We start from the raw sequence: 17,772 nt of genomic DNA, 5'->3' as shown, positions 1-17,772 counted from the left end.
AACGAGCAGGACAGAGACTCAGGGACACGGACAATAGACTAGTGGTTACCAGAGGGGAGAGAGGAGGAGGGAGGTAGATGGGGTAAAAGAAGTCCAACATGTAGTGACAGAAATAAACCTAACTATGGGAAGTGAATACACAATGTAAATATATATATGCCTTACTGTTAAAATGTACAGCTGAAACCGGATTTCATTAACCAATGTCAATAAAAAAATAATAATTTTTAAAAATTACAAAAAAAAAAAAACCTATGCATAGCACAGGGTGAGTACTAGGTTGTGGGATCGCTTCATAAATTATATAAAGGTCTAACCATTATACTCTACACCTGAATCTAATATAAAATAATATTGAATATTAACTCGATTTGGAAAAAATAAAAAAGAACTCTGGAAGCTCTGTGAGTTGCTGAATTAGCCTACAGGGACTTTCTTCAGTACAGATGTTTTTATTATGTAAGGAAATTTTTCCTCCAGTATTTTCCCCCCTAGACATTAATCTTTTTTATAAACTAATTCTATTGCATGCATAAAAATAGGAGAGAAATAACAGAACTGGGCAGTTTCTAAAAAGGTTGTTTGACATTGCAATAATCCATGACAAACAAAAGCATTGCCAGCATGTGAGATATATAGAATTCAAGCAAATCAAATTTGCTTTAGATTTGTATAATATACAAACTTGCAATATTTGTATAATTTAAGGTTATCTGGAAATTCATTTAAGAGGCCAACTGTTTTCACTTAAAAATCGATTTTGGTTTTACCAGCTAAAAAGCTTACATTTAGAAATAGCATTAGACTGCAAGCACGTGCCACTTATTCTTTGATCCTGAGCAAGGCCTGTCTCATCATAGAAAGATCAGTTTTCCTACTTATAAAGAATAAATTCAATAGAAAAGATTTCACTATATTTTTCCAACATCTTTAAAGACTTTGAAGTGCCCAGGCTTTATAATACGTTGAGGCCAACTTCTCAGAAAATCCCTTCGGTGTCTTTTCCAAAATCCTTTGTCTGAAAGCCACTAATAGGCGCAGGAAAGGCTTCTAACAGATCCAGCCACCTTCACATTCCACGGATGCGAAACCTGGGACTTAAGGGTGGAGGGAAAACTTGGGGCCGGTGGGCGGGACCGAGAGGCGGGGCTAAGAGGACCAGCCGGAAAAACAGCACGGACCTTGAATTACGTAATTTCCGTCTGCAGTGTTACCGAGGAAACCAGCGGAGCCCGGGCCAGCGGCGATTGGCAGGTGAAGGGAATGGTGTCCCCTCCCTCTAAGCGGGTACCTCTCCTGTTCCGCTCGCCTCTTTGGCGACTGGTTAGACCCTAGTCTGTTTCAGGGCCCTAAAGGCAGACCTTTGAGGACCGCGCCCTGTCCATCCCCTTTAAGGATGTTACGTTTCTCTGAAGCCCCCGCTAGGCCTGCAGCCTCTGTTTACAGTCTTGCCCTGGATTAACCCCGCCCCACCAGCTTCCTCTCTTCGCCCTCGTTGAATTCCCGACGCCCAGGTTGAAAAGAGCTCCCTGCGCTTGTGGACGCTCATACTTCCTCACTCCTCGCACCTCTGCAAAGATACTATTTCGTCCACGTTGAGGCAGAGGGGGAAATGCTTGTTAATTTGCCTTACATTTTTTTTCTGTTCGGTCCATGAAATGGTTTTCCGTCTTTTTCATTTAGTTATTTAGAAATGGGAAAGGGAAAGGCGTTTTTACGGAATAGGTAGGTTAGTAGTAGTTGTCCCTCCTCTGCCTCTGGACCACAGGAAAAAAGGAAAAGCGAAATTACAAAACTTATAAAAGGTTACGAAACATATTTGTTTATTCAATTAAACAGTAGGAACAAAATGAGAGGTATAGATTCTGATAACAGCATATTTTAATACTGTTTTCCAACTTTTAAAGTAAACGGAACTGAGAATCTAAGAATTTATCTTGTAGGCTTTTTCTTATGAAGCCTAAATAGATCAGCGGAGCCATGATATAATAATATTTATTGATTTGGAATCGTTAAAAGTCTTTATATCACTGAATCATCAAGGGGAACCTGGGTGTAATAAAATCTTTCATTACATGAACAGTAGTTTGACAGTACTCTTTAGTGTCTTCGAATTCATGAAGTATTCTCACATTGGTTAATTTATTTGTAGGCTTATAATAACCATATGACATCAGTATTTTTTTTTTTTTTTAATCTAAGGCCATTAACTGTCCTTACCCCCTTTTTTCTCTGGAACTTTTCCTCTTAAACTCAAAACACTTTTACCCTTCAATTTATCCCTCTCTTTCCACATTTTTTTCTTCCTCACTACTGGATTATCTCTAACAGCATATTAACATGCCTTAATATCTCCCTTATTTTTATTCACAATCCCTTGAATCCATTCTTACCATTCAGCCACCATCCCATATCTCTGCTCCTTTACAGCACTGCAAAGAATTGTTACTATACTGAACTTTCTCAACTTTCCCACTTCCTCAACCCATCCCAGGCTTTTTTTTATTGCTATTTACTGAAACAGTACTTATCAAGGACACCAGCAACTTTATCTGGTTAAATCTAATTCTTTATTTTCAATTTACTTTGTCCTCCAGCAACATTTGACACAGCTGAGCAAATTCTCTTTTTTGAAATATATGGAACTTAATTATTTCTCAGTAGTGCCAATCACTCTTTTCTGAATCAGATAATTTTGAATATTGGAAGATATTTCATCGATATTTTGTGTTATTCATAATGTAATGGTGACATACAAGTTAGTGTGCATTAACATTTTCACTGCTTTCTTAAATCTAGACAATCAACAGAACAATAAATCAAGACCTGATTTGTGGTGTTTGTCAATTTCTGTGATATAAATACTCCCACCCTGGCCAATTACAAACTATGGTCATGGACTCAGGAATTGGGAAGAGATGTATGGTAGTGCACCGTTATACAGTGTTTCCACCATACAGACACCATTAGATAATATGCAGAAATCAGTATTTCTTGGTGGTTTTGCTCCCCAAGGGACATTTGGAAATGTCGAGACATTTTTGTTTGTCACAGCTGTGCTACTTGCATCTGATGGGTAGAGGACACGGTTTCTGCTAACCTTCTACCATGCACAGGACAACCCCTACAATAAAGAATTCAGCTCAAAATATCAGTATTGCCACTATTGAGAAACCTTGCAATAAACAAAAATAACCTGAAAATAAATAGTAGTAAAATATAATGATTGGGAGGAAAAACTTTTCATCTTCTCTCTTAGATACTGCGATTGGAGACTGCAAGTTAAAATCACAAAAGACAAATTAACAGGACAAAAAGGACATAAATTTCATCTGATGTTAATCTTTTAATTTTTCATGCACAGAGAAAAGGAAGTGAAAACCTAAAGAGACTGTTAGTATTATATACCTTTTTATCAAAGGTTTGTGAAGTGACAAGATAAAGAAAGATTTGAGGGTAAACTAATGGAAGACAAAGGTCATTTAAGTGAGGTTTGTTTGTGCCGACCCATTTTAGTGCCAATCGTAATGGTTATTTTCTTCCTCCTGGTATGGCAAAGGAGAAGGGGAACACCTTCACAAAGGGAAGTTATGTCCTACTTTTAGGCAGCTAGAAGGAGAGTAGAGAGCTTTTCCTGCATTTGCTGTTTCTCGGTTGCCTTCAACTCAATGCTTATGCCAAAATGGCATATTTTGGGGTGGTATATCCTGATCCTCTTCAATAGTAAAATAATTACTAATCGATGAGTTTTTAGTCTTTATTATTTTTATTTTATTTAATTGTAAGTTTAAATAATTTAATTTTTCATAATGGCCGTGTTTAAAAACCAGCTCACAAAATTTTTGAAAATTTAAAATTTAAAATTCTACCCTTCTGCCTCTCCTCTAAGCGCCAATGACACTTTTGTTTTTCAACCACTTGAACACACCAAGCTCCTTATCTCGGGGCATTTTTATTTTCTGTTTTCTGTGTCTGGAATTCTCTTCTACCAGTTTCCTGTCATCTCTTTGCATCATGAAAAGTAATGTCATCCCATTAGAGAGAACTTCCCTGACCACTTGGGCTGAAATACCGTGTCATTCTTTATCCCACTACTCTGTTTTACCTTCTTCATTTCACATGTATTGGTTTTTACCTTCATTTTTTCAATAATATATTATTCTACTTATTCTTGATTTCCTTTAGATTTAGTATTTTTGGTAACTTCTTACAATACAAAATGAGAATATAGCCCTCTTGTACCAAACCACCACAACATACATATATACATACACACACTCATCTTCTACCCTCATCTTCCTAATTAAAAAAAAAAAATCCTGCCATGACACTAAGTAGGTTCTGGAAATTTAATTGCATACAGGATAAGGTTGATCTATTCCAAAACAACTAAATATCCAGAGTAAGCCAGTTTTGGAGACAGGAGTTATATCCAAATTCATATCACCATGGGTGGTATCACAGAGTGTTATAATTATAGGGTATTACTGTCGTTGTATCATACATTTTGGTATTGTATAATTATTAATGGCTGAGCCATAGCAGTAGCTTAGCTTTTTTGTTTTCTTTTGTCCCTTTCAGGGTGATACTTAAAAAATACAAGTCATATCATGTTATTCCTTGATCTAACCCTCCAATTGCTTTCCGTTACACTTAAAATTCTAACTTTTTACAATGGAAGGCATTGTGTAATCTGTGATCCTACTGTCTCTCTGCTTTTATCTCCTACCACTCTTCTCTCTAGTTGTCTACAGTCACACTGACATTCCTGTTCCAGCTTCCTATTTCATTGTCTTCAACCTTGCCATTCTATCTGCCTGGAAAACTCCTAGGATATGTAAATGGATCACTCCATTTCATTCAGGTTTCTGCTTAAACAATAATGAATTAATATAATATGTAGAATTTTTAGCCTGTTGTGTCACTTATTGTATTATTTCCCCCAATAAATATTTATTTAAAACACTATTTTTAATTGCTGCATGATATTAATATATGTTAAAATTTGCCTGTGTTCCCCAACACCCACCATACTAAGCCCAGTCCAAACAAGGATACAGAAGCAACAGTAAGAACAAGATCCTTAAGCAAGATTAAGATCCATACAAGTGGTGTCTGATATATGTACAGGGGTATCAGGTATTGGTGTATAGATTCTGGTTCCTAGAACATTAAACAGATACTATTGACATAATAGGAAACCAGCTGAATGTAACTCCTGGGCCTAATCCCAAAACTACACTTTAGAACAATTTTCAGTGGTGAAGAATCTTTTAAAAATTTATTTTCAATGTGTTGCAGACATTTTGTAAAATAAAATAAAAATGAATTACTAGAGAAAGGAAAAATAATAAAGATGTACCAACTATAAGTCCACTGATCACGTGTTTGTGTGCCACAGCAATGTCAAATTGCTGAAAAAGTTTCTAAATACTCTCAGTTTCTTTATTTATCTTATTAGGAAACACGCAGTTCAGAGACAGGCATAAGTTTATAGAACACACTCAAAGCAGCACAAAATTTAGAGATCCACCTACAGGAGATCTACCCCAACTCCTTATGCCTTTTCCCTCCCCCACCATATGTCTGATAACTCGTTCTCTTGCTGATGACAAAACTAATTTTTAAAAACTCTTCTTGTTATTCAAGTAGTACATGTTCATTATAAAAGTAAGCAAAAATAAACATTCCTCCTTAATTCTATCATCACTGTTAACATTCATATTTATACTCATACATACAAAGTTATACCCACATGCACATATTTGAATAGAGGAGAGAGAAGCTAACAGAAATAGCTTATTACAGATAACTGTTTAACAAACTTCTCTTTAAAAATGGCACATTATGATTTGAAACATTTTCCATGTCAGTGTGTATACATTTACAGCACCAGTTAAAATTTTCATGAGATTCTTTTGTATGAATGCATCATAATTTATTTAACCAATCTCCTATTCAGTCAGCCAGCAAATATATATTGATCATCTACTCTGCTAGAAATGAGGGATATAGCAATATCCAAGAAAAGAGTCTGTTCTAAGGAATCTTACATTGTAGGGGGATGAGATTCTAGAAGATGTGTTCAACAAATGCACATATAAGGATACTGATTTGTCAGCATCTAATAACTTTTAGCCTTCATCACATGAGAAGCAGGAAACAGGTGTGTGCAGGAAGCCTGGGTGAAATTATTTAAGTCAAAGTGCCCAATAAAACTGTTTCAGACATGTTCACACAATTAAAAGGAATTTTTAAAACCTACTTTAAAATTTTTACCTACCAAATTGAGAATGTATTTGGGAAAATATGCAATTTGTATGAATTAACACTAATGCTATCTTGTGCTACCTCACACATATATGTATGCTGCTTTAGACCTTAAATCACTAAGCATGATAATAAGAATAAAATAATCGAATTATTGGAAAGAATATTAAAAGACCCACAATAGTCCTAATGTCTCATCTATGTTTAGTTATTCATTTTTGTAAAATTTAGAAATTAAGCATCGTCATAGAATGTTTATAGGTGTAAATTAACATTTTTGAGGACAGTTTGGCTGTGTAAAAATTTTAATGTGCATACTCTTCTTTTTTATGAAGTTATTTATATATATGAACTATGTGTACATTGTAAAAACAAAATTACACTATATAAAAGAATATGTTGGAATAAAACCTTTTCATTTCCAAATCCAGTTTCCTTAGTCCTCCGAGGTCTCCCCAGAGACAATCATTGTTAGCAGGATCTTGCATCCCCTTCTAGACAGTCAATGCAAAATATATACACCACAGCAATTCCACTTCTAAAAATGTATCTAACAAAAATTATTGCATATGTACACAAATAGATGTATCAAGATATTCGTTTTATAATTGTGACAGCAAAAAAAAAAAAAAACCCAATCTGAATGTCCAATAATAGTTAAATACTTAGTATGGACATATCCATATTTAGGAATGGTGTACGACTATAAAAAGAATGAGGAAGATCTATATGTATTAACATGGTAATGTCTCCAACACATATTGTTAGCATATGTTGCAGAAAATATGTTTAGTTATATCACATTCATGCAAACAATTCTGTACCATATGTGTGTATATATAATATATATAAGCATGTGTGTATGTGTATATATATATAGTTATAATTTAAATATATAAGAAAAGTTCTGGAAGAATCACACATCTATTTAAGAGATGTAGTAATCTTTCAAGAGAGGACTAGACTAGAAGAAATAGGTTTTTCACTCTACAAGTCTACATTATTTGAAATTTTTACTACCAGAATGTATTTATGTGTTATTTACATAGTAACTTTTAAAGTAAATAAATATAAGTAATTCATATGAGTAATGAGGTATTAAATAGGGAACGATATTTACATATTTTCTAATTCTGTTTAAATATTATCCCAATTCTATGGTTATTTGTGAATAACCAGATAACTGTATTCTGTATGTTGACCAGTGAAAAAGAACATGGACAGAAAAACCTTAGAGTAATGAACTGAAGTAACTGCCATGTTTCAAATTTCAGCATAATTATTGTTTTATTTTTTTCTCACATTTTAAAATTAACTTTTTGATATGATTTTTAAAGTTAGGATAAGTTTCAGATGGCAAAGCTATCTTCTATTAATCTCTTAATGATAGAAATAGTGACAGTGTCCTTAAAACTTATTAAAAGTGATTATCACACTATTCACAAGGAAAACTTTTTTTTTCCTGAAATATCCTGAAATACGCAGATAAACTACACTTTGTTCTTTCTCCACCTGCTGGCTAGAAAGAGTATATCTCAAAATATGATCCTTCGATCAAAATTAACAAATCTTTTAAGCCCTAAATATCATTTCTTACTATTATTTGTGCTGATAGTTATTTGTAAGTTATGAGCATAATTGTGTTTAAAATGTTCATTACATCAATTTTTATCCAAAATAACACACATGGATAGTTCTTATTTTTTAAAATACTTTGTTTTATAATAATAGATATGATTTATTGAATGGTTACAATGAGCCAGAAACTGTACTAAATGCTTTACCTGTAGTATCTGATTTATTCTTCACAATTTTATAAGGTAGGCACTATGAATCCCCATATTTTACAAATGAGGAAACTGAAGTTAGAATAAGTTTAAAAACTTATACAAGATTACACAACAAAGTAGGAGATAGAATATGTTAAGATTTAAACACTGGTATTACTTTAAACTTAAAGATTTAACCTATATCCCCATGCCTTCTATATGATTAAAGCTACTTGAAGAAAAAGAAAAAAGTCATACTTTTTTTTTCTTCCTACTCTTAAAAATGTCAGTTTTTAAAACTCAGCAATATATAGTTAGGAAGAAAATATCTTTAGTTTTAAGCTTCCAAATAATTTGTGCATCAAAAGAGAAAAAAAACAAATTAAAGATAATATATAAAGAAATTTTTCTTTTATTTTTTCTAATAAATGGCACATCCTTTACAGTTTTTCTGTTTGGTCTCTGTCTCTCTAAATGTAATGCATGTATTAGTAGATGTGTGTTATACATTTGAATACTGCAGTGCTTTGGGATTTGTAAATCCTTTCAGCATTTCACAAGTAATAGTTCAGAATTTTAAAATTTTAAGCAAAATTTACTCAGTTTAGACTATGATAAAGAATCTCAGAACTACATTACTACTGTAAATTTAATGTGACATTATTTATATATTATTTCCTTTATACAACTCTATTTAATTGAGTTCTAGTGATAGTTTCATAATGGAGTATATAAAGTAATTTTAAGTATACCCCTTTTGCTTATTTTCTTTCAGGACTTTAAATGCCTTGGATACAGGAATTAGAATATACAAAGAGGGATAAAGCTGCCAGAGTCATTCAGAAGGCCTGGAAAAGTTTCCTTGTGAGTTTTTGTTGTTGTTTTGCAGCTTTCTTGAGATATAATTTAGATATCATAAGGTTCACTTGTTTAAAGTGTACAATTCAGTAGTTTTTAGTATATTTACAGAATTGTATACCACCCTTTGTTTTAAAAGCAGACATTTTTTAAAGTTTCAAAAACTTAACATTAATTAGTAATCTCATTAGCCTCATAAGTATTTATTGAGTTCTTGATCTGGGCCAGGCACTTTGATAATAGCTACTAGCAATGAAAGTATCACTAACTGGCTCCTTTGGCTTTCACCTGTAAAAGTTTTATTTCTTGACTCGTTTGTGAACAGATGTTAGGAATACATTCACTCATTAAATATTAATTGAGTACTTAATCTTGAGGACTTAAAGTTTAATAATACACCATACCTGGATTAATGTAGTAGTTCCTTATCGTGCTCTAATATGGGTAGAGCTGGTTTTCTTATCTAATAAGAAATATTCCAAGTTGATTTACCTGGTTAGGTGAGAGCCAAGAGCTAAAATGAGTTCACTCTTCTCTCTGACAGCAGCAGGACTCTTGTCTCCCTGATAATTTTGTATGAAGTTATATGGCTCTGATTCTAGCACACGAGAGTACCTTTGATTCAGTTAACCAAGTCTTGTAAAAATAGCTTTTATTATTTGCCTCTACTGCCTCTATCGACGCCTTAAAACCCATGCTGGGGTGTAACTATTGATTTCCAACACTAAAATAAAATTAAAAAAATTTAATCTACTATTCCTTTGATGGTTTATATCAGCCTACTTGTCATCTAGGCTCGAGCAGTTCTGTCATTTGTAACTTCTTTTCTCTTACATCCAGACATCTAGATCCAATTAGCCACATGCCTTTAAATCCTATTATATTCCTGGCACTGTGCTAGGCATTTTACAATACATCCTTGTCCTTAAGGAGCTTCAGTAGAGAAGACATATATGAAAAAAACAAGTTGTGTGTGTGTATGTGTGTGAGATTTTACCAAGATGGTAGACTGAGCACATATTTTCAGTTTCTGTCCCTCCAGAACCCCATTGAAATGAAAATACAGAAATTTAACCCGTAATAGAGAGAAGGGAGTTCATGAGCAAATAAGAAAATTTATCTCATTTATGGAAAAACAAAAATAGATGGTAGGATTATGCTAGAGAAACTGTTTAGAAGATTTGCCTAGATATACTTCAAAGGGGGCCCAGTGAGAGACCTGGTTTGTCATTGGAATCCTAGAAAAGATATCAGTTAGGAGTTATCAATTTAAAAGGGCTGGAAGAGAATGACTATAGACAAGGGGGCTGATTGAAGGTCTGCACATGGAACAGCGGTACCAGTTGTCTCCACTGTCACTTTAATGCCCAAAGCTACATTTACCATTAGTCAAAAATTTGCTGATAGATGGATATTTATCAGTGCGTGGCAGGGGCAGCAGGGAACCCTAAGGCTTATCTCTAAAAAATTTAAATGAACTATCTGGGAAAGCTAATTCTAGCATGGATTTGGCACTCCACATTAAAACCCTCTTAATTTTAGTATTTGAGAGACTCAAATACTGTTGCTGGCTATCTGACCAAAACCCCTCTAAGAAAGTCTGTTGACTAACTTATTCTATCCACATCATGAAGCTCCCAGGCAATCTTCCCACTCATAAATATGAACAGTGGGGAAAAAAGCACAGGATACTGATACTAGCTCCCAAGAAAAACTGACACAGACCTTCATTCTTAACTACAGTCATGTACCATATAAGTTACCAACTGACTGCATATGTGACAGTGGTACACCATATAGCCTAGGTGTATAGTACGCTATATACCTAGGTTTGTGTAAGTGCACTCCGTGATGTTCGCACAATGATGAAATTGCCAAAGGACACATTTTTCAGAACAAATTCCTGTCATTAAGCGACACATGACCGTATTAATGGACAACCAAGGATCACCTGACATTTAAGGAAAACCAATGATGTATAACAAAAGAAAGAAAAAAGAAAGAAATAAAAGAAAAATAACAGAACCTGAAGGAAATAAAAATGGTAATTGATTCAGTTTAGATTGGCATGGTGAATGAATGGCTTTAAGAGGGTTGCATCTGGAGATAAAATGGTACCCTATGTAGTAGAAGCTATATCTGAGAAGTTGGACTTAAAAAGTGGCTAGAAACCCTGAAGAAGAGCTAACCATGAAAGTCATGGTTCAAGTATAATGCAAATTAAAATAGTTCTAAGATGTAAAGAGAATACATTTGATCTTGATTCTAGATATATTCTACTTCAAGTAGCCCAGAGGTGACTTCTAATAAGAATGCATAGTTTTAGCATATTACATGGCCCTATAGGTGAATAATTTGCATAGTGAGAATAATATAAATGCAGACTTTTGTCTATCATTTTAAATATTTTTATCAAAGTAATATGTGCTCTTCTTTAAAATAAGCAAAATAATATAGAAAAACGTATGCTAAAAAGCAAGCATTTTATGCCAGCCTACTCTTTTCTACCTTCATACCCCTAAAGCAACCACTTTAAACTATTTTTTGTTTTGGATCTGATAGTAGTTAGTTTCATGCTTTTAAATAATATGCTCAAGTAATTATTTTTATTTATCAACTTTAGAAGTGATCTGTTGACTTTCAGAAAAGATGAAGAATTTATATTATCTTATACAACCTTGCTTATCTCCTCTCCCAGTAACATAAATCATTACTTTTTTATTTCCTCTATTTGTTACCTTATTGCTTTAAAGAATATTTAAACTTTTGTTTCTTGTTCCATTACACTAACATAGGATTACTTGAAACTCATACATGATGAGAGTATAAATATCCTAACCCTTTTCTTCATATACCCTCCCAATATTCTAACCCCCAAGTTCTATCACCTCTACTATTACATTGTCAATATTCACTTGGAGCAATTTTTCACATATCCTTAATATAAGTCTTTTATTAAATATATGTATTGCAAATACATGACACCACCAAAAGAAACTAATAAAGCTTCATTAACTGACCATAAAGAAATGGAGATCTATGAACTGTCTGACAGGAATTCAGAATAATCCTCCCAAAGAAGTTTATCGAAACTACAAGATCATATAGACTGAACTATCTCAGTGGAAACATTCTCCCATGGATGCTAAGACTTTTATATCCACAGAGCCCAAAGGTACAAGGACGTGAAGCAAAATTTTCACTAGTGGATCATTAGAGGTAATATCGAGAGGGAGCCACTTTCATTTCTACCCTTTGATTCTCAGAGCCATAAATGCTGGTGTGGGAGAAATATAGCATCATATCTTGGTTATTGATTCAAATCATATACTATAACATGGAGGACATCACCCTAATCTGAAAAGTGTTATCACTCTGATTGTAATTGCGTCTCTAAAATGCCATTCCACCATTCCTTCAGGCCAGTTGGTTTAAGATGATGGGGAAGAGGATATTATTAGTGAATTTCATGAGCATGAGCCCATTGATATATTACATTTGCTGTGAAGCAAATTCTCTGATCAGAAGCAATGCTATGTGGAATACTATGATAGTGAATAAAGCATTTTGAAAGTATACAGTTGGTGGGATTTTTTAGAAGCATCGTGCACACAGAAGAGTAAAATATCAATTCCAGTGAGACTAAAGTGTTACTCCTTCAATAATAGAAGTGTTCCAATTAATCAATGTGCCACAGGGAAGCCAGATAATTCCACCAAGGAATGGTGTCATATTAGGAGCTTACTGTTAGCCACTATTTTGGCAAAGTGAGCACTCAGCAGTGGCAGTAGCCAGATATGGTGAATAGAAATCCATGTTGTTGAGCCCATTCTACCATGGCCACTTTGTTCATGAGCTCATTAGGCAAGGAAGAGCAGTGGCTAGGGGAAAAGGCTGATTGACTCCAAAGAACTGGTCACCTTGCGTAAATAATTAAGATTCTTCTTTGCTGAGATTACCCTTCGGTGAGCTTTCACACGGGACACAAATATCTCCACACTTGGTGTGCATTTGCAGGTGGGGGTTGACCTCCTCTCTAGACATTCTTGTCACCAATTTTCTAACCATATTCTTTCCAAATCCTTGACTAGCCAGCCAAACCATCAGTCACTGCCCATCTGTAGATCTGTGCCTCTTGCCATTTTTCCTTCCATGTGCAATACACAGTCATGTGTGCTGCTTGAGATTCTGTCCTCTGGAAGGATTTCTCTTCATCCCTGTCTTTCAGGACCATCCCTGAGTAAACTGTAGTATATAAAGAACTTCCTATAGGTTACACTTTGAACTTGACCTCTTGAGGCCTGCTAGATCGAGTTTGACTGATACAATGCAGAATAACTTGTATACCTTCCAAGACACGGCCTTCAGAAGCCTTGCAATTTCTATTTTCTCTCTCTCTTTGGTACTTTGAAACCTCCATGCTATGAAGAAACTCAGACTGAAAATACATTTGGAAAGAGAGGTCCAGCCATCGCAGATGTTCCAACAATTTAAGCTGAAAATCCAAATACGTATATGCAACCATATTAAATCACCCAGTTCCAGCTGATCTGGCAGCTGACCACAGCCACATACATGTTCATGCAAGACCAGCTGAAGTTCCCTGTCAACCCACAGAAAACAGTTGCTACTTTAAGTCACAAAGTTTTGAGGTAGTTTGATACCGTAATCTACATATTTAGAAAATACTATTCAGATTTTAAACCATCATAAATTTTTCTTGATACTCAATTTGGAATTTTACTTAGGGGAAATTATACCCTTTCAGAAAGAGTATTATTTGTGTCAGTATGGGCCACGCCAATTGCAATGGGGCTTCAAATTGTTGCATGGGTGCTATGGATTACTTCAATTTAAATTGATTTGATTTGACTTAAAACCAAACTGTGGGGGAGGGAGGAGTTTACCAAGAGTTATTAAGAGTGTTCTGGGGGTATAGGGTATGAAGAGAGAGTTACTAAAAAAATAGTTTTCCAAGATAGAAGAATTGTTTGGAGCTGTTTCACTAAATGTATGATAACATGAAAAGCAGATAGGGTTTGTAAATTAGTGTAATTACTACAGGAATGAGGAAGATTCTGTACTGATTATGATAGATAATATTTACTGAAGGTTTTCTTATGCCAGAAGTTGTTTTAAGTGCTTTACAAATATTAACTCATTTATTCCTCACCATAGCTGTATGAAATCACTACTATCATTCTCATATTTTAGATAAGAAACTGAGCAGAGAGGTTAAGCAACTTTTCCAGAGTCATGTAGCCAGTAAGTACTCACAATTGAACACAGAAAAATATTATACCATAGTCAGTGTTGTTAATGATTAGGCTGTATTTTTGACTCTTTTCTATGTTACTCTGGAGTATATCTCACCATAGCTGTATGAAATCACTACTATCATTCTCATATTTTAGATAAGAAACTGAGCAGAGAGGTTAAGCAACTTTTCCAGAGTCATGTAGCCAGTAAGTACTCACAATTGAACACAGAAAAATATTATACCATAGTCAGTGTTGTTAATGATTAGGCTGTATTTTTGACTCTTTTCTATGTTACTCTGGAACAGAAGTGACCCACCAAAGTTCTGTATATTTTATTTATATTTGCTAGTGATGCAATTTCAAGTTTAAGGGTAAAACTCTTTGTGAGAATAATACCAACATTGCCTGGCTTGTCAAAGCAAACCCTGAATGGATACTATTTCTAAGATGTAGTTTACACATATGAAATCTATTTTATGCCCTAATTAGGAAAAAGCTAATTAGAGGTAGAAAACCCAGTTTTAACCATATAATCTCATGTGTTTTAACCTTTAGAATGTCGCTATATTCCAACACTTTAAAAGTCTGATTAATATAAGAAGACAAGGGGAGCCACGTCAGATAGTGAGATATATTAACCCTAAAGAGGTAAGGACATTATTTAATGATACGGCATCTTTTTTCCCCCTTTTAACGTTAAAAAATGTGCGGCTACTTTAGAAATTCAATATGCTTGTATTTGTTCCTTTTTAAAAACTTTTTTATTTGAAGTATTACACACATATAGGAATTTCATAAAACAAAAGCACATAACTCAGTGAATCATCAAAAGCAAACCACTGCCTTCAGGTGTTCTACAAATCACTGCCAAACTCCCTTCTTCTAAAAGGTAACCACTGTTTTGAATTCTAGCACTGTATTTTAGTTTTTTTCTGTTTTAAAACTATATATAAATAGACTCCTATAGTATAATTTTGTGTCTAGCTTTATTCAACATTATGTTTATGTAGCTAAACTTCATCCATTTTACTAAAAATAATAGCATTATTCTATTTTTTTAATATACTGCATTTATTCATTTTACAGTTGATTGACATTTGGATATTTTCGAGTTTGAGGCTATTATAAAGAGTGCTTCTGAGAATATTTTTATTTATGTTTCCTGGTGCACATGTGCATGAATTTCTTTTGGTTTCTACTCCACCTAGAAATGGAATTGCTGGGTGACAGGATATGCCAAGCTGTTTTCCAAAGTTATTATACTAATTTATATTCACTATCAGCAGTCTTTTGGAATTCCTGGTGCTCTACATCCTCATCAGCACATAATATTGTCAGTTTTTTAATATGCATTTCCCTGATTACTAATTAACTTAAGCGTCTTTCTGAGGAGTTTAGCTTCTGATTGAAATCCTATGTGATTTTTCAAGCCTGATCACAAGCAATTTCAAAGGCCTTACCTGGCAGAGGCCTCACAGGGAAAAGCTGCCCTCCACATACCAGACACAGCCAGTGCACTATAGCTTTCGAAGGGGGAGTTGCACTCAAGGACTCAGGCTCCCATGGCCAAGACTGCTGTTGGGCATAGTATTTACTTTCTTAGACCAGCACCTTGACTCCTAGATCTTATTACCTGAGGCCTTGCACAGAGGTCTTCAGGACCTCTGCCGAGACCTTTTTATGGGGAGAAATTTGAAGACACTTTCCCAACTCTGACTCAGTCTATTCTGACCCTCCTCCCTCAATCTCACCCTCCCCCCCACCCCTTTCCCCACACACACCTCAGAGTCCAAAAGGCAGCCAGAGCCTTTTATCTGGGACACTCTCAACAGTGAGAGGATACCCACATCTGCACTGAGCCACCTGACCCTCGACCAGGGCACAGTTCCCTGAGCAAAAATGGAACAAGTGGAGTTGTTCCTTCCTTAGGTTTTAGATGCTTTAATTCTTGCTTATACTATTGTGGTAAGTGAATAAAAGCTTTCGTTCCCTTTTTGTTTGTTTCTTTATTGATTACTCTGACTCATCTATCTTTCTCAAAGATCACCTGAGCTCCTGATACTTATTTTCACATCTGTCGTGTGTATGTCATCTCTCTATTCTTATTGGTTTTAAGCAGTTCTTTATATATTCTTTATACAAGCCCTTTGTCAATTATCTGTTACATGTATTTTTCACTCTATGATTTGACTTCTTGCTCTCTTTTTTAAATTAAGTTTATTGGGGTAACATTGGTTAATACAATTATATAATTTTCAGGTGTAATTATCATTTCATATCTGTATATTCTACGGTGTGTTTACCACCCAAACTCCAGTTTCCTTCAGCTGCCATATATTTGATCCCCTTAACACACTTCACCCTCTCCCTATCCCCCTATAATTGATCCCCTTTACGCCATCTACCACACCCCTCCTCCCCCACTAGTAACCACCACTCTATAGTCCATGTCCACGAGTCTGTTTGTTTGTCCTGCTCATTGGTTGCTTTTAGGTTTATATTCCACATATAAGTGATTTTCAACTTTTTCTGTCTGGCTTATTTCGCTTAGCATGATTATCTCTAGGTCCATCCATGTTGTCACAAATGTTGCTTGCAAATATATTTTCCCATTTGGATGGTTGTCTCTATACCTTGTTGATGGTTCCTTTTGCTGAGCAGAAGCTTTTTAGTTTGATGTAGTCTCATTCATTTATTTTTCCTTTTACTTCCATTGCTTTTATGGTCAAGTTCGTAAAATCCTCTTTAGTTAAGGTCCTTGAGCTTGGTTCCTATGTTTTCTTCTATGCATTTCATTGTTTCAGGTCTTATATTTAGGTCTTTAACCCATTTTAAATTAAATTTGGTGTGAGGTGATAGACAACAGTCTAGTTTCATTGTTTTGCAGATGGCTTTCCAGTTTTCCCAACACCATTATTGAAGAGGCTTTCTTTTCTCCACTGTATGTTTTTGGCTTTTTGTCGAAAATTATTTGCCCATATAAATTGGGTTTACTTCTGGACTCTTGATTCTGTTCCACTGGTCCATGTGTTTTGCTGCCAATACCATGCCGTTTTGATTACTGTCGCTTTGTAGTATTATATGAAGTCAGACAGAGTGATGCCTCCAGCCTTGCTCTTTTTTCTTAGGATGGCTTTTGCAAATCGGTGTCTTTTGTGCTTCCACATAAATTTGATGATTTTTTTGTTGTATATCTTTAAAATTCATTAAACCTGTGTAATGCTTTCCTTGATATGGTCATTTTAACTATGTTGATTCTTCCAATCTAAGAACACAGAATGTTCCATTTCTTTGTATCGTCTTTGATTTCTTTTAATAGAGTCTTGCAGTTTTCATTATATAGGTCCTTCACATGTTTTGTTAAATTTATTCCTAGGTATTTTATTCTTTTTGGTACAATTGCAAAACAAATTATTTTTTCTACTTCTTTTTCTGAGACTTCATTATTATAGGAATGCTATGGGTTTTTCAACGTTGATTTTGTATCCAGAAACTTTACTGTATTTGCTTATTGTTTCTAATAGTGTTTTAGTAGAGCCTTTAGGGTTTTCTATATAGAGAATCATGTCATCTGCAAATAGTGACAGTTTAACTTCTTTCTTTCCTATTCGGAT

General features: G+C 34.6%; 1 protein-coding gene across 1 annotated transcript in view; it reads left to right on the top strand.

Moving 5' to 3' along the window:
* Positions 1-1,207: 1,207 nt before the first annotated feature.
* Positions 1,208-17,772, top strand: part of CUNH11orf65 (chromosome unknown C11orf65 homolog) — a 42,356-nt gene continuing 25,791 nt past the window's right edge. Inside the window, exons 1-3 of the mRNA XM_025047905.1 lie at positions 1,208-1,254; positions 8,815-8,903; positions 14,714-14,806. Of these exons, the coding sequence (XP_024903673.1) occupies positions 8,823-8,903; positions 14,714-14,806 (174 nt within the window). The 5' untranslated portion in view covers positions 1,208-1,254; positions 8,815-8,822. The remainder of the gene's footprint in view (positions 1,255-8,814; positions 8,904-14,713; positions 14,807-17,772) is intronic.

This window comes from Pteropus alecto, unplaced genomic scaffold (assembly GCF_000325575.1).
Source record: "Pteropus alecto unplaced genomic scaffold, ASM32557v1 scaffold385, whole genome shotgun sequence".
Lineage (NCBI taxonomy): Eukaryota > Metazoa > Chordata > Mammalia > Chiroptera > Pteropodidae > Pteropus > Pteropus alecto.
This window is presented reverse-complemented; position numbering and strand designations above follow the sequence as displayed.